The sequence below is a fragment of the Durio zibethinus genome, chromosome 15, assembly GCF_047325235.1.
Source record: "Durio zibethinus cultivar Kanyao isolate XHJ-2024 chromosome 15, ASM4732523v1, whole genome shotgun sequence".
NCBI lineage: Eukaryota > Viridiplantae > Streptophyta > Magnoliopsida > Malvales > Malvaceae > Durio > Durio zibethinus.
The window spans coordinates 18,252,899-18,276,362 of NC_143176.1; the positions used below are offsets into that span (position 1 = coordinate 18,252,899).

Genomic DNA, 23,464 nt, shown 5'->3' on the forward strand with positions numbered 1-23,464 from the left:
TTTTTACCAAATGCGAAGGGAGATTTCTCTACTAGGGTGCACAGTGAAGGTAAACATGCATGATGATATCCAATGATTTCTCTACTAAAGGTGCATGGAAACGAGAATACAAAAATGTTAGTACCATAATTAATGATTCGTTTGCATCTTAGATAAGGCATACATTTGCATTATCTCACTCACTTGATCTTGGTTTAGTCCAGATTATTTTTATGATTCGTGGTTCCATCTCGATCATTTATTTTTGACTTTGATTCTATCATGGTCACCTAATTTGACTCATGGTTTCATCCCGGTCGCTTGATCTTGGCTTGATCTAGATCATTTCTTATGATTCGTGGTTTCGTCTCAGTCATTTATTTTAGACCTTGACTCGATCTTGGTCATTTTAGTTCGTATGACTTATGGTTTCGTCTCGATCACTTGATCTTGGCTTAGTCACGATCATTTCTTATGATTTATGGTTTCGTCCCGATCATTTATTTTCGACCTTGACTCGATTTCAGTCGCCTCATTTGACTGTGGTGTCGTCCCAGTCGCTTGATTTTGGCTTAGTCCATATCATTTCTTATAGTTCATGGTTTTGTCCCGATCATTCATTTTAGACCTTGACTCGATCTTGGTCACTTCAGTTCGTATGACTCATAGTTTTATCCTGGTCGCTTGATCATGGCTTAGTCCAGATCATTTCTTATGGTTTGTGGTTTCTTCTCGATCATTTATTTTAGACCTTGATTCGATCTTGGTTGTTTTATTTTGTATGACTTGTGGTTTCGTCTCGGTCGCTCGATCTTGGCTAAGTCCATATCAATGCTTATGATTTGTGGTTTTGTCCTAATCATCATTTTTGAATTCGACTTGGTTTTGGTTGCTTCATTTGACTTGTGATTTAATCTCGGTCTCTTGACTTTAATTCAGTTTAGGTCATTTTCCAAATTCAAGTTCAGAGTGAGTGTCTAGATCTTTGCAACATCCTTGTCCAACGAAGATGTGCAAAGAGGGGCAACTATCGGGCCTATCCTCATCCAAGCTCAGTTGGACCCATTTTGGTCCAAGCCCAATTGGGCCTATTTTGGTCCGGGCCTAAAGGCCCATCTTGGTCTGAGCCTAGCTGGGTCCATTTTTGTCCAATTAGATTCTGTTATTATTATTATTATTATTATTATTATTATTATTATTATTGTTATTTTTATTTTTATTTTTTTGTTTCTTTTTTTGCTCAATCTGCATGTGAACGAAGATTAAAATTGCCATATTTTTGGGTCAACACAGAATCAAATTAACAATATTGAAATTTTGGACCTAAAATCTCCTATGGATAGAATGCAATCCTAGAAATCAAGCCTGTGATTGATTCTTTTCATTTCCTGAATTGATCATAAGTTGTCTATAAATTGGACTGATTCTGACATAGAAAAACACACAGAAAACAAGGAAAAAACACAAAGAAAATTATTAGGAAAGTTATGGGGAAATTTTGGCAATAAGGGTTTCTAAGATTCGAGGATAGGGATTTCAAGTTCGATTTGTAGTTCTGGGTGTGATTTTAGGTTTTTGAAGGTGGATTTGAGATTGTAAGAGGTTTAAGAAAGGGTAGGACTATCCGAGAATTTTTTAAATTTTGTTTTGGATTTTTTAAAGTTTTTTTTGGGTTTTTTTTTAAGAACATTGAATTTTTCAGCAAAGATTGAAGTTTTCGGCGAGATTCCGGCAACATTTTCAGAATCTGGTAAGCTTTCCAAAAATCGATGGATTTTTCAGTTTTTGGTTGAATTTTTCGAAGAAGTTTCTAAAAACCGATGGGATTTTCAGTTATCGGTTAAACTTTCCGGTGGGTTTCTTGAGAAAGGTAAGAGGATTTTAAGGGTAGAGAGAGAGAGGCTATGAGGTTTTTGAGAAAAAATGCTGAGGGGAGCCTTTTATACTGCTCTAGAATGACGTCGTTTTAACAAGTCAAGATCCACGCGTCTACCTAAAGATCCTCGTGTTGACCCGTGTCCCGACCTGACTCGATCGTAGGTTTTTTTTATTTTTTTTTTATTTTTTGATTTCTATTTTAATTTATTTATTTTTACCTATATTTTATTTCTTGTTTTTTTTTAAAAGGAAAAATAAGAAAAATTTATTCTATTTTTTCTTAAGAAAAAAACCAAAAAAAATAAAAAAAACAAAAAAAGAAAATATAAGATTTACTAAATAAGCAAGATTTGAATAATTCAAAATCAAACGGTTTCATTCTTCAAATGGGCGTTTTAGCATGCTATAATCTTTTTTATGCACAATCAATTTTCGAATCTAATCTTTATTTTGTATATCAACTCTAATCAAATGATCAATCACATCAAACTAAAAAAATTAATGATAATTTTTTTTATTTTAAATTTAATAATAAATTTATAGAACTACATATTACGAGACATATGTTCCGTAAAAGTCAAATGTCCTAATTTTATTTTTAACTGTTCACGTCACTTTTCAAGAGGTGACTTGATTGTCCTACGAGTAAAACTAAAAAGAAAAAAAAATCAATTGTTATTTATTAGTATTGTCTCTCCAATGAATAAACGATGCCTAGCACGATAAGAATGAGCTGATCATGCTGGCACGGTTGTAGTCACACAAATCCCAACAGCAAGATTGGACCAAAAATAGCCCAATCATGCCACTTAAGTAAGTTTTTCTTTTCCGAAAAATGAGGGAAAAATACTGAAAATGATATTAATTAAGGGAGGGATCAGTAGCCATTAACGAGAAAGTCTCACTTATATCATAATATGAGAAAGACTTACATAAAATTTTATAAGTAAAATTTGTAAAATTTTTTATAAAAAATAAATAAATAAACAATTAAAATTGATAAATTAAAAAATTTTATCACATAGATTAAGCATATAAAATTTTAAAAAATTTTAATAATTTTTTATATATTTATTAAATTAACTTTTTAATAAAAATATTGATAAAATTTTTATTATTAAATAAATATCAATCAAATTTAAATTATAAATAATTTTTTTAATAATTTTTTTTACATATTATCAATCTTCACATTCAAATTTATTAATATATCAATTTAAATTTTTTATTAAAGCTTTTATTAAATAATTTTTTAAAAAATTTTTTATAAACTTCACTTAAATAACTTTTTATAAATTTTATCCTTCATAGTAGTACTACGCAAAAGCCCATCCTTCCAAGGAAAAAATTTAATAATAGTTAAAAGAAATTTATCAAAACAACGTATGATATTAATTTTTGTAATTACTGACTTTAATCCTGTGTGATACACTGATGATAATTGTTTTATATTATTAATTTATAATATAAAATTTATATAAATTAAGAAAAATAAAATTATGAATTTATAAATGAAATTTATCTTCGAACTTAATAATCTTGAATAAAATTTATATATTACTTAATTATTTAACAAAATAAGTATGAGACATGTTAAACATTAGTGAATCTTTTCAGATCTGATTATATAATACAATAATTCAAGCAGCGGAGTAGGACCAAAACATCAAAATTATACCTATTACCATGAAACATCTTAGAAATTTATTTGTTATAAACCAAAATCAAATATTATACCAATTAGTTGGTGGAGTCGTAAAGAGAAGCAGGCAGGCGAGGAGTTATATGCACTTCAAGTGGAGTTGCTTTAGGACTCGTCAATCCTGCTGCTTCACGCATATCAACTTTTTCATCGGACGGAGTCTCAAACTCGAACCAATGCAGCACATTAGCGAGTGTAAGCTGCAAAATCTGACGCGCAAATGAAACTCCGGGGCACATTCTTCTACCACTGCCAAATGGAATCAGCTCAAAATTCTGTCCCCTGACATCAATATCTTTGTGGGTAGCCAACAATCTTTCTGGTCGAAATTCAGAATGGTTTGACCACACGTGCGGATCACGATATATCTTGTGAAAATTGAATATCAGCCAAGTTCCAGTCGAGACATGGTAACCATTTACTGTGCAGTCTTCAATGGCTTCATGGATCGCTGAGAGTGGAGCAGAAGGGTATAGGCGCAACGTTTCCTTAACGATGGATTGAAGGTACACTAAGTTTTTGGTGTCTGATTCTGTTACTAGCAGTCTATCCATGCCAACCTGGATGTCTAGTTCTTGTTGGACCTTCTTCAATTCCTCACGGTTATTGAGTAATAAAGATAAAGCCCATGTCATTATGATTGATGTGGTATCTTCCGCCGCTAAGATGAGACTCTGTTAGATCAGATCATAGTATACAAATATTTCAGGTTCATAGTTCATACAATAATTTTTAGAAGAGATCCCAATCGCAATTCTTTCTTTTTTCCAAACTACAGCAATGTTTACATTCAAGACAAAGTGTTCTGACTTCTTTATGCCATTAGTAGTCTATCTAGGGACACTAGGTAAGAAGACTTGGAGTGGTGTACCCAAAAAGAAAACATTAAAAGGTGAAGTTAAGTAAATGAAGTTTTGCAATGAGTATTTGGTTAAGAAATGCATGCATGTACCAGACTGGTGGCTTTGTTGATTGTATCAGCATCGTGCTCCTATACATCACGGAGAATGGACAGCATCACTCCCATGAAATCTTCCTCACTCTTGGCCTCGTTTGCAGCTCTCTTGTGCTTGTGCTCTCGTAGCCATCCCTCGATAACTTGGTCTAATTCTTTTGTTGTCTTCTTTATAAGCTTCTCCTCTCCTCCTATGTGAAACCATCTCAGAAACGGCAGCGCATCTGATACCACGAACTTCCCACTTTGTTCAAAGAAGTCGTCCAATAACTTGGTCCATTTCACGGTTTCACCGCCTTTACTGGAATTCGGAATTCGCTTGCCTAGAATAATCCTCAAAATCATGTTAAGAGTAACTTCTTTGAACCATCTCTTCATATCCAACAATACTTTATCAGAGTTGCTTCTCTTCTTGTTCCACAGCTGATATAGCTGCTGCAGAGATGTCTTTACTTCGGATTCCCTCACGTGTTTAAGCATTTCGATCCGGTGGTTTGAGAGAAGCTCAACATTCACTACAAGGGTTTAGGTTTTAGTAGCATTTTTTTTTTTTTTACATTTAGTGGCGTTTATAAACATCACTAAAATATTTGCGGCATTTGCCAAAAATGCCAGTCAGAGTGCCCGTTATATACACGATGCGAAAAATAACGATATTTTCAAAAAAACACCTTAATATTAGCGGCGTTTATATCTGAAATGCCGTCATTTTAGCTGTATTTCTATCTTTGAGACACCGCTAAATTAGTAAGTTTTTATGAGAAAAACGTCGTTGCTTTAGTACATTTGTAATTGAAAACGTCGCTACTTTAGAGGCATTTGTATCTGAAAGTATCTCTATATTAACGGTGTTTGTATATTTAAGACGCCGCTAATTTAATGATGTTTTTATGAGAAAAACGTTGTTGCTTTGGTGGCATTTGTATAAAAAAAACACCACTTAACTAGCGGCGTTTACTAGTAAAAGCATCGCTACTTTTAGTGACGTTTTATGATACAAATATCACTAAATTATTCATTTAGTGACATTTTTGAACGCAAACGTCATCATTATGTAAAAATGTATATTTTTTTAATTTCTATTAATAATTTTTATTTTCATTAAAAAGCTTACAGTCAGAAATTGAAATTAATATAAACTTAATTCACGTTTAAATATGCATCTAATTAATACAAAGTTTATGCATTAAGTCTAATAACAATCAAATATTTTTAATACATTAACAAAATAAAAATTAAAATGTATGAAATAGATGACTGCATACATTTTACTGGCTGCCAATTGATTAAGAAAATTTTTCACCTTAGTCATTAGCGTGCTCAAGAACCTACTAAATAATACCATATAATTTTTAACACTTCATTGTAAGCTTTTGTTGTATTTAAAAATTTAAATATTTACTAAATATAATACCTTAGTTGGTGGAGCACCAAGATCATTTTTTGTAAATTGTTGTTGCACAAAATTCATAAGATATTCGAATAGATCATGCAACTACTGAAATTTTTCACTCTTGCTCTATTCTAGCACGTTCTTTCTCAATTTTGGCACGCTTCTGTTCTCTTTTTGCTTCTATTTGCTGAAAACGTTGTTGCATAGTTTGCAACTCCTCTCTCAATATTGAAATGTCTCGCGAAGACTAACTTGCTGAGAATGTAAATTGTTGAGAGCTATGTCCATTGTAGGCATATAATATTGGACCCAATCCAAGGCCTCGGACTCGTCCATGCCTTTTTTTTTCTAGCAACTTTTATGAATATCCGATTTTTCATTTCTTGCATGTTGAGAGAACCATCAGATGCTACTTCAATCTCAATAGTCATTTTCTTTTTCGTTTTCTCCTGTAAATTTGTCATATACAACTATCAAGTTTAATGATTAATTAATAATATGTTAAAAAAAGTAAATATTTACTTTCTATTAAAATATATGTTACAAATTATCACAATTTCTTACGTTTCGATATTTATATAAGATCCATCTTTTTTTATGTGTGTTATGTGAAAAAATTTCACACGTCTAATTTTACCATCCATCTCATTTTCCTATACAAAAACATATGTTATTTGATAAGATACATATCAACCGCAACTTCTTCATGCATATAAGCATGTCAATCAAGTATTAAAATTTCAAATAATTTTAATATCATGTATTTATGTTTTGGCCCCGTAACAACACAATAATCCTAAACATACACAAATAATAAAAACATTTTGGGCTTTCACACATATCGATCGTGGAAATCAAATTCAATTATTTTCTCCTAGTTTAATATCATAGATTGAAGCCATTCAATATGTTGAAAGCCATCCAAAAGTTTAATTTGTATATTTACCTTTTATATGCAAAAATAGTCCCAAATAGACATAAATGATAACTTTTTCTCCCATATCAACCGTAGAAATCAAGTTCAATCAATATGACACGTTTAATATCAAATATTGAAGCTATCCAAACTGTTAAAATACAACAATAACAATAAATTTGTATTTTTACCTAAATATATGTAACAATAACTTTTTCATACATATCATCCATGTCAACTAAGTTCAAAACTTTCAATAAGTTTAATATCATGTATTGAAACTATCAAAACTATTAACACAGAATAATAACTATTAATTTGCATATTTACCTTTTAACGGCAGAAAAAGTTTATTCATTGGAATAAGTTTATTATCATAAACTTACTATTTCTTTTTGCTTTCTTGCAAAATTTTTTGATCCACTTGTGTGGCTATATTTTTGTTGCTTTCTACTATCAATCCCAATTTATTATCTTTTCTGTCATAAAAAATAATTACGTATATGATAGAAATATAAATATTACCAATTTAAATCATAAAACACTTTCATCATTTAATTCTACTATATAAAGTTATAAACTAGTACCTCTATTTTTCTTGAGAACCAAAATCTAACTAATTGTTCATATTACCACCTAATCACATTATGTGGTAGATTTTTCATCATCGCCTCTATAGTAGTATTTTGATCGAAATACTTATTCTTCAAACTATGCTTATAATCTTTCCTTTTCTTTCCCAATGACTTAAGCACAAATGAAGTTGGTATTTCAAGTACAAATCTTGACTATAATAATACAATAAGAAAAGTTTGAATAAGTAAACAAAATGTAAAATGAAAAAATTTTTATATCTAATTAATTATACTAATACCTCAATAAAGTTTAAAGCATCGGCCTTAACTTTTTCTATAACTTTATGCCATGTTTCATAATGAATAGGCAATTTCATTTAATTACGGGCTAGCATACCTAGAAATCTAGCTAATAGTTAAGCCTTTTCATCAATTAGTTACCTATCAAAGTTTGTAGACACTACAATATGCTTGTTAGAAGGTAGTGCAAACAATTCCTTTAAAGTTGTTCGCCCTCTGGTCCTTCGTTGACCATTGTTATCAACTTCAACAAATAAAAAATAAATTTGTAAACTCATAATACTTTTATCATTATACTAGAATTCTAAAATTGGGGTATATCATACCTGCATTTAAATTTAAAGCATAATCAATTGATGGGTTACTATCTAAACCTGAACTTCCTGTACTGCCAAACAATATTAGTTGAAGGGTTAAAAGTGATAGAGTTAGATCCGACAATACGTTCATTTCCTTCCAAAGGATTCAGTCCATAGCCAATATCAATAGGTGCCGCAGTTCTAAACTAATATCTATGATATGTATTCTTTTTAACCTACTCTTCTGCATTGTAGCTTACCTACATCATAAAATTGAATATAAAAAAGATATTAGTTTAGAACATATATAAAAACATTGAGAAGTTAAGAAATCAAAACCTATGATATATAAAGAATATATCGATTTAATTAAATCAAAAGATAATGTAAATATAATAATTATACAATAGCGAATGTAACATTAATTACATACAATCATTTACTATATTATGTCTTAAACAGTCAAATTACAAATTATAGATACACCATTTCATGGTTCATAAATGTCTTCAGTAACATCTTCATGAACCCACTGAGCATAAGTACTAGAGATATTTTCATCTAAGTTTTGTTCAACAAAAGGATAACATTCAGTTCTATGTTCAACATCATCTTTGGTATGTAACCCCATATCAAATAAGTCTACGGTGTATTTTGAAGAATAACAAACCAACCCAATTCTTTGGGATCTTCAGAGTAAAATATTGTTTGACTTGAGATGAAAAAACATAAGGTTCATCGATGGTTGTTGTTCAGTGTGAATTAATCGAGAAAAATTTACAAGTGTAAATCCATACTGATCTTTTTTAATACCCATCGTACTATTCACATTAGCCCAATCACACCGAAATAAGATAACTTTCTACTTGCCATAATAATCCAACTCAATGATATCATTAATCATGCCATAATAGTCAACATGTCCCTCTAAAGGGTTTGTGTCCCTAGCACTAGCATAGCTAGTAGTTGATAACGTCACAATAACTTCTGAATTTTGTGTACTTCTAAATCTCTCACGAGATTTAGTGTGAAATCTAAATCCATTAATGGTGAAGCTTTTGTATTATTTCACAATCCAATTTGGATCGTGTGAAAGACACTTCACCTCTTCACTAACAAGCCTTCCATTCCAAACCTATAAAAGTGAAATAAATAAATATATATATGTTATTAATGTTAGTTATACCATAAGCATTCTATTTAGATTTCTCATAATGAGAAATATGGCATTACTTACAGTTGCTCCTAACCATTTATGAAAGTTTTCAGTGAACAACTTATCAAGCTCTCAAGGGTTTGATCATCGATAATGTGCATGATCTCTCAAATTATTTCTCTACTCACTATAAAACATCATGATAAAGTATTAACAATAAAAAAAAACAATAAATTATGCTTAATGTAATGAATAATTTTCTTGCTAAAAAATTTAAGTGCGAAATGATTCAATTGAGTCATGATGAAAAAGAACATATTGATGTACTTGTGCCCAAGATTTATCATCTAACTCCACCAATTTAGCTTTGCCTATTGGTTGTCCAAAACTTTAAAAAAGATAATTGTAGGCAGAGTCTGTATGCTGTATACTAACATTTCTCGATGGTCTATTAAATCTTGTTTCAACATCTTCCAAATAATGAGAACAAAATGTCATACACTCTTTTGCTAAATATCCTTCAGCAATAGAACCTTCCGACTAGCGGTTGTTGCCATAATAAGACTTTAACCTCCCCAAAAACCTATAGCATAAAACATTAGTCATATGTTCTTTTAAGTAGAGTGGCTTGATCATTAATAAAAATGTAATCAATCTAGTAACAAATAATATCTTTTAATAGGATACATCCATTGATAATAAATTGGCCCATCAACTTTTGCTTCATATGGAAGGTGGATAACCAAATGCGTTATAATAATGAAGAAGTTTGGAGGAAAGAACTTCTCTAAATGGCATAAAATAATCGCAGCTCAGTCTTGAAGTTTGTCAAGCTCTTCCACATTCATACATTTCTGACAGAGATTTAAATATGTTACTTAATTCAATTACCACAGAAGTGACTTGATTTGACATTAATGAACGTAAAGCAATTGAAAGTAAGTCTTGCATCAAAATGTGATAATCATGTGACTTCAATGAAGAAAGTTTTCACTTTTTCAGAGTCACACATCTCGATATATTTGATGCATAGCCATTCGAAACTTTGACATTTTTCAAAACCTTACAAAACACATTTTTTTCAGCTTTAGAAATCTAAAAACAAGCAGCAGACAATCAATATTTGTCATTAAAAAGCAACTTCATATGAAGGTCAGGGTGAATCCTTATATCAACTAGGTCAAGTCGACTCTTTAAGTCATTATTGGATCTTCTATTCACATTGAAAATTATCCTGATAAAATTTTCATAAAATTTTTTCTGTATGTGCAACAAATTAAGGTTATGGCATAATAAATTATATTCCTAATAAGGCAACTCAAAAAATATAATTCTTTTTTTTCACAACTTAAACTCATTGGGGTTATCTGCTTCATTGTCTTCTTCATCACTTTGAACATTAAGATCACTAACTTCAGTATGAGTATCACTAACTTGCATAATACGAGTTCAAACACCTTCAAAGATGTCATTCACTTTTTTCCTTGATAGAGTCATTTTTTCATAAGTGAAATTGATATCTTTTAACTTTGACAAGATATTAGACCCACTAATGGGTAAAGATGATCTCTTCAACTCTTCATTTTCATCAAAGAGATGTTTTTGAAATCTAAATCAATGATTATCATCTAACCATTGATGATATCTCATATAATAAATTTTTTACCATTAGGTAACCACGTCGAACATGTCTGTGCAGCATAACATGGACAAGCATAATGAATTTTTGTACTCCAACCAGATAAATTTGCATAAGCAAGAAAATTATTGATAATCCATAATAAAGCAGCATGCATATTGAAGTTCTCTTCTTTTGATGCATCATAAGTCTCAACTCCTTCCCATAATTACTTTAACTCTTTAACAAGTGATTGTAAGTAAATGTCTATATCATTACCCGAACTTTTTTCTCCGAGAATTATCATAGATAATATAAATAATTATTGCTTCATAGCAATCCATGGTGGTAAATTGTAAGGAATCAATATAACTGGCCAAGTACTATAAGAAGCACTCATCATTTTGAATAGGTTGAATCCATCAGTTGCTAATTCAAGCATAACATTTTGAGGATCAGATGCAAAATTTGAAAATCTAGAATGAAATGATTTTCATGCTAAAGAATATGTATGATGCCTCAATGATCCATTATCCATCCACTTTTCATGATGCCACCTCATTGAATCTAAAGTTTTGAAAGATATGAAGAGTCGTTGAAGTCTTAGTATTAATGAAAACTAGCGTAAAACCTTAACAAGCTTTTTTTTGACACATACCTCATCACCATCCTTATTCAACCTTTCATCGGGGTTTTTATCCACCTATGAAAAATACGACACAAATGATAAGATTCTTAATTTTTTTATCCCCTCAATACAATATGCAATCATTAGGACAACTATGAATTTTCTCATATTCGAGACCTAAATCCTTGATCATCTTTTTTGATTCCTTACAAGATTCAGGGATTTTTGCAAAAGAAAATATTTCTTTCATAAACTCTAATAATAAAATCAGAGAATTTTTCGTCCATCTATATAAGCATTTCAAGTGAAAAAGACGAACAGAGAAAGATAACCTAGAATGCTTCGATCCCTCAAAAAGTTTTTTATTCATATCCTCAAGCAATCTATAAAACTTTGATGCTTCTCCTCTAGGTTGTTGGTTACATACACCTATCCCAGGTTCACCAAATTCATTCATTTCAACATTAGACTGATTAAATCCTTCATTTTAGGGAGAAACATTATGAAAATATTGGTTATGAATGTGAAAAGCATCTCGCAACATGCCTTTAATATCATATACTATAAAAGGATTATGTTAGTGTTGGAGAGCCTTTGAAGTTGAAGAAACTCTAATGGAAGACCTTGACAATGCAAACTCTTTATGAAAATACCAATTAACATATCCCAAAAGAAATCCAATACAAATTAAATGTTTAAAAACAACTTGACGCATTTGCCACTCGATATTAGCACACTTCACACATGGGCATAATATCATATTATCTTCACTTGTATTCTCAAATGCAAAATTAAAAAAAATTTTCACTCCATCTCTGTACTCTTAACTTAATCTTAACTTTTGCCTCCAACTCTTATCCATTTAGTACTTGCTACATTATCAGACCAAATGTATATAAATAATTTATATGAAAACAAAAATGTACATTACTTAAGTTTATTATGTTTTAAACAAAAGATAATAACAAGACCAATACTTACACAAAACAAGAACTCCTTGTTGTGAAGTAATTTATCAACTACTAGATATTATGAATGTTAAAACTCTACTATAAACGTAGATAGTACCTAAGAGTATTTGTAGTTGAGGTTGAAATACGGTGAAATAAGGTAGGTTTTGGAGAAAATTGTTTACACCAAAAAGAAAATCGTGAATTGCAAAAGCTGAAGGAATAGTCGAATGAAGTAAAAGCTAAAGTAAATAAGTAATGAATAGTCGAAATAGGGTTCTAAAAGACAATGCTCGAATACTAAAAGCTAAAGGAAAGCGAAAGTAAATTATACTTGGTCTGGAAAGAGAAATAGTATAATAATGAAGATAAAGCTTGAAGTTGGTGATTGGATGCACTAAGTTTGGAAATATTTTTATTGGACCGGATTATGGAATGTGTTTACTAAGAAAAACGTCTACAATAATTCCCTCCTAAATATTTTTTGAATATATTATAGGTGCCTTCAACAGAGTCGTAGTAGAATTGTTTAAGATTATTAAAGGTGTTTACGTCACTAAAATGCTTTCACTAATTTCATTAAATTTTTTTGTGTATTTATTGATGGCGTTTTTTACATAATACGCCTTCAATTTTAAATTTTTATCTTACAATATTAGTGAAGACCGTTTTTTACAAAAAAACACTTTCAATAATTTCCTTTTAAAAATTGTTTGGGATTATTAAAAGCATATTCTGTTGAAAACGCCTTTAATATTACACAACTTCAATTTTAAAGGATTATTGAAGGTTTTTATTTCAAAAAAACAATTTGACTAATTCATTTTATTTTTTCAAGCAATTTATTGAAGGCGTCTTCTAGTGCAAAACACCTTCAATATTTCAATGCTCAAATTTTAAGATGGATAGTAAAGACGTTTATCGTAGAATAATACCTTTACTAAATATTTTTATTTTATTTTTTGTACAAACCTATTGAATAATTTCCAACTAAAATTATTTTATGCAAACTTGCGCACTTGACGCCAGTAAGGTCCATATGGCGCAGTGCCAATCACGGCATTGTTGTAGCCCAAAAGTTCCAAGCCAACAAGCTTTGGACGATTGGCGAATGCTTTATCGTTTATGGTGAGACATTCTTTAGCAATCTCCCAATTGCTCACCACCAAAGCTCTATGCACACCCAACTTGATAGTGAAGATTGTTCCACATTTTTCAGCCATGTTGGCCAAGCTTATGTGAACTGGTTGTGGCCCTCCTAGGAGGCGAAGATGGCCAATTATAGGCCATGCGCTACAAGCCTCAGGTGCCGTTTTCATTTTGTTTGTTTTTCTTGAGGCAGTTTTTGATATCCGTAGAAGAGAGAAAAGAAAGAGTAGTATCGGAAAAGCAATCGTTGCAATCGTTGCAACCGTTGAAGTGACTGGACATGGATGAAAGCAATCCATTGCTAGATTGCTTCTTCTAGAGCTATGAGCAACTAATATAGGACAAGGGCCTTGGATTGCCCACCAGGATAGCAATATTATGCGATTGTTGACAAGAAATTAAATGAAATTATAATAACAAGGAAAAAACATTACCCTGGCTAGAAATTAAAATTCATTCGGTTGGATAATTAGTTTAATTTCAATAAGATTAAAAATAAAATGATAATGAAGTTAGGTGAGATTAAAATTAACAGTAAAATTATATATTTAAATATAATACAACTGTGATAATAAAATTTTTTATTTTTACATGAAGATAATAGGCTGTCCTAAAATTCAATTATCATTGGATTCTTCTCCTTCCAATCATTGATCAATCGGAGAGTAATAACCGCATTAACGGAATATTACTCAAATGCATCTTCTATGCACTTGAACCCCAAAATGACATTGGATTCCACCTGCATCGGAGATGCAGTGTTTTCCAAGGTGGCCCCAAGTTTTGGTGAGATAGAGTCCCCATCAAAATTAACTGTTCCACTGGATCGGAATCAATCTTGTTGCAATGGATGAGGATCAATCATTCGACCCCCTAAAGGCTAGCAAAAAGCTGTGTTCGGCTAGGAAATTTAGCCACTTTGCCGGTGGTACAAAAAGAAAAAAACAAGAGAAGATCAAATCAACTTTGCAAGTTTTTCAATGCCACGCGGTTAAAATTCTTTCTTTTACTCAAATTTAAAGCCAAATACTTTACCTAACCTAGTATTAGAGATAATTTTAATTTTTTTACGAAAGAGACGTGAATAGAAGAAAAAGTTGAGGGTATTAAATTTTGAATTTAGATATATTTAATATTATATTTTTTAAATAATTATATAAATTAATTAAATTAAATTATAAATTAAATTTTAAAAAATTTAATGAACCAATTAAATTAAGTTAGAAATTTAATATTGAGTTTTTTTATATAGAGAAAGTTTGTAGTATAAATATAAAAGAAAAAAAATTATAAATGTTGAATTTGTACATTAAAAGATCATATAATAACTAAATATTTTAAGTTTCTAACCAATATTAATACGGGGTCTTGACAATTATGTCAGCATGAAACACCCAATAATCTTACATTAATGGTTATAGAGATTTTTTGACCTGAAAGATCTACTTCAAGAATATTAAGGAAAAAAGATGAAATTCTTATCGATCAATAAATCAAAACCCTTTGAAACTACGCCAACCTCACATATATCTTGAATTGCGTTTCTAATTTGGCTTAGCTCGTCTACATGGATTGGGGTCTATAATTACTACAGATTTTCCTTTGCAATAGTGTTGAATCTAACCATTTTCACGTCTTTTTTTTCAACATTGAATGACATCCACGAGTGATTCTTTTCTCATGCCAAATGGCCTCTTAAATCCCTTGATTATATTAATCCTAATTACCATGAAGGCATCACCCTCTTGGTTTTGTTGCTGTTTCATCCTCTAATACCCACTTTTGTATGTTAGTTTATATCATTCCAGTTTCAGTCTTTTATCATCTACTATGTTAAGAAAGTGGGGTCTAATCCTATGGGTTATTTGACTATTTAAAGGTCATGGGCTTTTGTTCACTCAAGACGAGCAGATGATGTACAACGTGGAATAGCTATGCTTGAAGGTGAAACCAAGTTTCTCTCTCCATTTCATCTCATCTTCCTTTAGGCTTTCCAGAAAAGTGGCTGCAAACTGCTGTTGAGATCTTTTGCTGAATATCATTTTAACCTATCTGAATAGGTGAAACTAAAACATTTGTTATTTGCAGCTACATTGGCCAGCACTACTAGTCCATTGAAAAAGAGAGAGAAGCTTTATCTTCTGGCTGTTGGATATTTTCGAAGTGGTGACTATCCAAGGAGCAGGGAGCTTGTGGAGCAGTGTCTAATGGTTGATAATGATATTCACTATCCTTATTCAATAATCCACTATCCTTATTCAAAAGTCCTAATCCAGATATCATGGCATTTCTTATTTGGTGCACCATGCTGCATTATTTTGTATTCGATACCTCCAAACAATTTTCATCATCCCCTAAATAATTGGGTTCTGTTCTTTAGAATGTCCATATATTAACAGTTTTTGTTATTGAATTTGGCAGATAGAACCTGATTGGAGACAGGCACGAGCTCTTAAGAAGGCAATTGAAGACCGGATTACAAAAGGTAACTAAGCACCTATGACTAGTGGTTTCCTTCATCATTTATCTGTACTTAGCAGATGTAGCAACTTTCCTTTCAATTTTTTTGCAGATGGTGTCATTGGCATAGGTATTGCTGTTACTGCTGCAGGACTGATTCCTGGTGGCATTGCTGCAGCTCTAGCACGGAAGAACTAATCCATCTCTCTGACATGTGTGAGAAATCTTTATTGTAAAATATTTTCGGTGAAGCAATGAAAGGAAAAGCTATCCGGGCACATCTTTTCTTTTATGCTTTGTATACTGATGATATACAGAAAAAATATTTAGAAATGCTTATCTTTGAAACCTTTTTGTTGTCTTCTCAAAATGAAACAATTTTCTTGTTAATAAAATTTTCTCTTTTTCCTTAAAAAAAATGTATAGCAATCAGCAAACTAATGAACCAACAAAAAGCCCACGTCCTGACCAAATAAAAAAAGGCAAAAAAAAAAAAGTTGGTCCATTTTCTCTTTGGAAGCAGCTCTTTTTACTTCTCATTATCGAATTGATTAAAAGTATTGAAATCAGATTTGTTTTTTATTGTTACAAATCATTTTAAAGCTAATAGCAAAAAGCTGGAAGACGTGGAGTTATAAAGACTTCGAGTGGAGTGGCTTTCAAGTTTGTTAATCCGATTGCCTCACTCATATCAACTGGTTCATCCAATGGTGTCCCGAGCTTGCAGCAGACTAGCTATTGTGAGCTCCAAAACTTGAAGCGCGAACGAAACTCCGGGGCCCATTCTTCTACCACTTCCAAATGGAATCAGCTCGAAATTCTGGCCTTTCACTTCAAAATCTTTGTGGGTAGTTAGGAATCTTTCAGGCTGAAACTCACAAGGATCTGACCATACTCGAGGGTCACGATGAAGTTTGTAAAGATTGATGAAAAGTCGTGTACCTGCGGGGATATGATAGCCACTCACAACGCAGTCTTCAATGGATTCATGCGGCACTGAAAGTGGTCCGGCAGGGTATAACCGCAGCGTTTCCTTGACTATGGCTTGAAGGTAGACTAACTTTTTTATGTCTGATTCTTCTACCTGTTTGTCCTTACCGACATGGATGTCTAATTCTTCTTGTGCCTTCTTCAATGCATGGCGGTTATTGAGTAGTAACGATAAAGGCCATGTCAATGTAACCATTGTTGTATCAGAGGCTGCTAAGGTTAAACCCTGCGATAAACATGGATGTCTAATTCTTCTTGTGCCTTCTTCAATGCATGCCGGTTGTTGAGTAGTAAAGATAAACCCATGTCAATGTAACCATCGTTGTATCAGAGGCTGCTAAGGTTAGACCCTGCGGTAAAGGGGAGTTAGTTGAAGGAAGTTGCAAATGCCTAGCCGTCTAATAAATGATTCTTACCAGGCAGGTTGATTTTTTGATGGTATCGGCATCATGCTTTCCAGTGTCAGTGAGGATTGAAAGCATCACATCCATGAAATCTTCGTCGCTCTTCAAGCTATCTGAATCTGATCTCTTTCGCTTGTGATCTTGTAACCATCCGTCAGTAACTTCGTCTAGTTCTTTCATTGCCTTCTTCATGAACCTCTCGTCTCCCCCGATATCCAACAATCTTAAATAAGGCAACGCGTCAGATATCACAAATTTTCCACTCAATTCGAAGTAGTCCTTCAATGCCTGTTTCCATCTCTCACTCTCTACATCATTACCCGAACTCGGAATTCGCTTCCCTACTATCATCTTGAGAATCACGTTAAGAGTTACATCCCCAAACCATTTCTTCATCTCCACCAAAACCTTATCAGAGCTATCTTTCTTCTCGTTCCATAGTTGATACAACTCTTGCAGTGATACCTTTATCTCAGATTGTCGGACATGTCTGAGCCTATCGAGCCGGTGGTTGGAGAGGAGTTGGAGAGTGGCAACTTTACGCATTTGGCGCCAGTAAGGTCCACAAGGAGCGAAGCCAAACATCGCGTGGTTGTAGGTCAATAATTCCATGGCAAGCGTTTTTGGACGACTGGCAAAGGCTTTGTCGTTTGTGGTGAAACATTCTTTAGCAGTTTCCGAATCGCTGACAACCAAAGCTCTATGAACACCGAGCTTGATGGTGAAGATAGGACCGTATTTCTCTGCCATGTCGCCGAGAACAATGTGGGGTAGTTTCCGTCCTCTTAGTAGGTGGAGATGGCCGATTACAGGCCATGAGCTGCCAGCTTCAGGTGCTGCTTTCTTTTTGTTTCTGTTCTTAAAGGTACTTTTTGATATCCATAGAAGCGAGAAAAGAAAGAGTGGAAAAGCAAATATTATACCAATTAGCACTGTAATTGCTGGGAATTGATGGAAAATATCCATTTGCTAGATTAGAGGAAAATGAAGGTTATGCACACCAGGTACATAAAAGCAGGCGGGGAAAGTTGGGACTTACTTAATAAATTAGAAAATTATTATCCTACAATTAATAGACTGGCCAACCTTCTTAAATACTGATAGTTCTCGTAACAAAAAGGACACAGCCGTTGGCCGAGGGCCGATTTGGCTGTGGTTCATTTGAAACTTGAAAATGAAGTTTCAAATCTCCTTAGCATCTTATCTTCTTCTTTATCTTATTTTGGCCATAAAAATCAGTGAGTGCGACTTCTTTTCTTCTTTTTCTTATTTTGGCCATAAAAATCAATGAGTGCGACTGCTCTTCTTCTTTATCTTAGCATCTTATCTTCTTCTTTATCTTATTTTGGCCATAAAAATCAGTGAGTGCGAATATTTTACAACGTATGTGAGCTAAGTGATAAAAAAAAATTTTGTTATTTTTTTATTGTATGAATTTAAATTTAAATATTATAAAAAAACTTTATTTTATAAAATTATTAATTTTAATGAGTATTTGATATATTATTAATATAAAATTTTGATTATATAAATCAATGATGCATCTTGACTTTTAATTTTAAGAGGACCAAAATAATATTTTATAATAATTATTTCCAAAATGTATCAAATATATTAATAATTAAAAATAAATAATAACAAAACTTACAATTATTAATATGTTAACATGTAAATATATATATAAAATAAAATTATGCATTAAACATTTGGTTTCACAATTTCTAATCATAAATCACTAAAATATTCTTTATAAAAATAAAACCATTATATATTTTCTTACAATATTAACATATTATTTTATCATGTTTAATATCTAAAGTATTAAAGGGAAAAAATCACAAAAATATATTTTTTAAATAAATTAAATTTTAAAACAATAAGGTAAAAACTTTGATGCAATAAATTAAAACCTTCTTATTTTTTCCATGATATTTTTACATTATAAAAAATGAAAATGTATTTAAACTAATCATATTAATTATTTTAACATGTAACAATTTTCAAAAAAAATGAATATACAGAATATAATAAAAATTTATTAATGAAACTTTAATTTACTTTTTTGTGAAATTATAGTGTTCACAAATTTATTATTCATTTTAAATTCAAAATTATTTACTATAAGTAAACGTAGGTTAAAAAAATTATATTTTTTTTTTAAATTAAGAGTTGTAATATTTAGATACAAATAACTTTTGTAACTATACATATATCCAATATAAATACATAGAATAAAAAATAATATATATCAACACAAAAAATTTAATTTTGAGGGGGCCAAACTAATCTTTTTATTAAAAAATTTTCAAAATTATTGTGAAAATAATTTATGTATTAAAAAAATTCAAAATTTTGTGGGAGCAATGGCACCCTAGGTTCTTTAAAGGATTCTCTACCGATATAAGCGAAATTAAAAAGATAAAACATATTTTTTAAAGTATTTTAAAAAAATAAAAATCTAATTAAAAAATGAGAGATATATATATATATATCACCTTTTAATGTTGTTTATTATAATTTGACATTGATAATTTATCAAATATTAACTCTAAATATAAATAAATTTATTTAAATTGATTTGAAAAATAGTACACTAAACGAAACTTTAAAAAATGGGAACACTAGCGAATTTATATGTGTACATATTTTGTTTTTTCAAAGATGCATTTTCTTACTTGTAAATATGGCAATGTCATCATAAAACTAAAGAAAAAGTAACAAATGGGATGACTCTTTAATTTTGATTTCAAAAGTAATTATGGAAGCAACTTTTATGCTTGAGGTTAATTAAGCCAATATATTATATTCTTAGAGATTATATGTTTTAGGGTATTGGAAAGAGTAAAAAAAAAAAATGGGGCGGAGTTACAGACTTGTATTTAATAAAAATAAACCTGAATTACCGAGGAATTTTATAGAGATTTGGTGACAATGGGACCAATTATTGCTGAGTAAGAGCAAATATTTGAGGCCAAGATTAATACCATAATTGGAATTACCAAAATGAGTGCCATTTTTCAAAATTAGAATTAGCTATCATGATCGGTTCAACTGCGGTTAAAATAATTTTTATCTACTACGAAAAACATCATGAAAAATATCCTAAAATAAAAGACATTTGAGAAAATTTTTGTCATAAAAAAAAAAAATACTCATTTGGCTTTTGTACTGCACTTTTTTTGTTAATTTGATATTTAAAAAAATAAAATTCATAATTAGGTATTTGAACTTTTATTTCGTTATATATTTTGATATTTTTGTTAACATCATTAGTCAACTTGTTGATGTGTCACGAACATCCAATAATATAATAATACGTGTTAAAAATCTAATCATTGTTACATCATCAATTGTCATATCAATATCACAAAAAAAAAATTTTAAATATGAAAAAATCCAAAAAAATCTAAAATTTTAAAAAAATAAAAAAAACCCCAAAATTAAAAGAATCTAAAAAAAAGAATTATGAAAAAATTTAAAAATTCTAAAAAAAAAATATTATATGAAAGAATTCAAAAAAAATTAAAAAAACTCAAAAAATCTAGAAATTTTCAAAATCTAAAAGAACCTGAACATTTTTTTAAAAATAAAAAAATCTTAATATATTCAAAAAAATTCTGAAAAATAAATAAAAAAATAAATAATAAAAAAATGAAAATTCCAAATATTAGCATTTCAAATTTTTTGGAAATTTTAATTTTCAAATTTTTTTGAAAATTTTAGATTTTTTATTTTTATTTCAAATATTGTTTTATTTTTATGATTTTTAAAATTTTTTCTCAATTTTTTGAATTCTCAAAATTTTTTATTTTTTTAGATTTTTTTTTGTTTCTGATTTTTTCTTTTATAAAATTTTTGGTATTTAGAGTAATTTTTTGAATCTTTTAGAATTTTTAGAATTTTTCATTATTTTTTATATTTCTTTTCATTTTTCATTTATATATATTTTTTAAAATTTTCATATTTTTTTATTAAATCCAAGATTTTTTTATTTTCAAAATTTTTAATTTTTTGTGAACTATTTATAATTTTTTTGGAATTTTTAGTATACTTTTTAGATTTTTTGAATTTTTATAAATTTTTCATGAGTTTTAATAATTTTTTAATTTTAATAAATTTTTATTTTTTTAATTTTTAAAATTATTTTTTAATACTAATGTAGTAATTGACGATAAAATGTTGATTGCATTTTTTCATATAAATTTAAATCTTATTATATATTCATGTCACGTCAACAGATTGAAAAATGGTTATAGTCTAAAGGATCTATGTTGATTGATGAAATTATGAATTTTATTTTTTTAGACACAAAATTGACAAAAATTATATAATATAAATATTATTGTTATATTTAACTCAGGAAAAGGTGTGACCGAAATAATGGAGTATGTTTGACATTTTGGCTCAAATTAGATATCGATCTTATGCGTAAGGCTCACAGGAATTTTGTTCTTTTATTGATTTTTGTTTGGTCAATTGAAAGCTTTAAGTTTTAGTCGGTGAATTTGTTCAAAGTCATTATCAATTTTTGTTAAGTATTTTGAATGTACAATGAAACTGATTTTAATGAAATTAAAATAATAACAATAATAGTGATATTATTTTAATAGTGAAATTGAATATAATAATATTATTATTAAAATTAATAATGAAATATATATTTGAATATAAATATAATAGTAATAGTGAAATATAATAAGAAAAAATAATTGTTAAAAATATTATATTAAAATTTTATATAATAAAATTTATAATAAATATTTGTATTTATGAAATTAATAAAAAATTAAAATTATTAAAATTATTTTTATATATTAAATAATACTTTTATAATAAATATTTATAAATAAATATTAATAAATAATTAAAAGTTATTATCTTGACACTGATTCTTCTTGCCAAAAAAGTACGTCTATTACCTATGAAAAAAGTTTATATAAAATTTTTTAGGTGAAGTTTATGAATTTTTTAAAATAATATATTAAAAAATTTTAATAAAGAATTTGAAATGATAGATTGATAGAATTCAATATGAAAATTAATAATATATAAAAAAATTATTAAAAATATTGTTTATAATTTAAATTTAATCGATACTTATTAAACGGTAAAAATTATGATAACATTTTTACTAAAAATATCTATCTAAAAATATATATCAAAATTTATTAAATTTTTTCAAATTTTACACACTTGATTCATATAATGAGATCTTTCAATATATCAGTTTTTATTTTAGTTTTTATTTAATCGTTTTTAGTAAAAAACTTCACAAATTTTATCTAAGAAACTTTATCTAAATATTTACCTTTAACTTTAAGTAGATGACGTTTGGTTTGCGAATTCTTGGATTATTAGATTCTGTGAGAAAGTATAATCCTAGAAAAAATGTGATACTTCAGGGAAAGTTCAGTTTTCAAGGCATCCCTTTTCGAATTTTCGTGTTTGGTTAGGAGGACTCTGCATTTGTCAATCATATATTTTTACCATAATATTCTTTACAACCTTAAAAAAAAAAAAAACTTTTGATTTTGTTTTAAAAAAAAGCACAACAAATGACACAAGTTCTTATATATTTTTTTATAAAATTGAAATTGTAATAATTACGGTGATTATATACAAAAATGCAATCATTGAGTTGAAATATTAAAAGATTGATTGTATCAGTTACGGCGTCTATATGTAATAAACGTCGTAATTGAGTTCAATTAAAAATTAAAAAACTCAATTATGATTTTTAATGAAAAATATACTATAATTGAGTGTTTAAAATTTTTAGTTAAACTCAATTATAACTTTTTTTTACTTAAATATCGTAATTGAATTTTTTAAAATTTTAAATGAACTCAAATATGACATTTGTCATATATAAACACCATAATTGACTACCTTTTTAAGTTATCACTTATAAATATTACAATCACTAGTTATAAAAATGAAAAAAAGAAAGATAAATGCATATAATATGTTTTTGAGGAACATAATAAAGATTAATGGAATAGAAATACATGCTTGGTGATAAAGTTAGAACTTGTTACGATAACCTTTCCTTTCCTCCCTGCCTTTTAGTGCTCTAAATTAAGGATGAAGAAAGATTGCCACCATCTCATTT

General features: G+C 29.4%; 1 protein-coding gene and 2 pseudogenes across 2 annotated transcripts; 1 reads left to right on the plus strand and 2 right to left on the minus strand.

The window, feature by feature from the left end:
- Nucleotides 1–3,597: 3,597 nt before the first annotated feature.
- Nucleotides 3,598–13,872, minus strand: LOC149514733 (strychnine-10-hydroxylase-like; annotated as a pseudogene).
- Nucleotides 13,873–15,116: 1,244 nt separating this feature from the next.
- On the plus strand, nt 15,117–16,207 carry LOC149514734 (mitochondrial fission 1 protein A-like). The gene is made up of 4 exons (XM_089744657.1): nt 15,117–15,442; nt 15,587–15,708; nt 15,920–15,983; nt 16,071–16,207. The coding sequence occupies exons 1-4, from the start codon at nt 15,433–15,435 to the stop codon at nt 16,154–16,156; spliced, it is 282 nt and encodes a 93-aa protein (XP_089600783.1). The 5' UTR covers nt 15,117–15,432; the 3' UTR covers nt 16,157–16,207.
- A 336-nt stretch (nt 16,208–16,543) lies between these two features.
- On the minus strand, nt 16,544–18,599 carry LOC111301168 (cytochrome P450 CYP82D47-like; annotated as a pseudogene). Its single transcript, XR_016328242.1, has 2 exons — nt 17,365–18,599; nt 16,544–17,174 (listed from the first exon to the last, which is right to left on the minus strand). The product of XR_016328242.1 is annotated as a cytochrome P450 CYP82D47-like (transcript).
- Between the last annotated feature and the right edge of the window lie 4,865 nt (nt 18,600–23,464).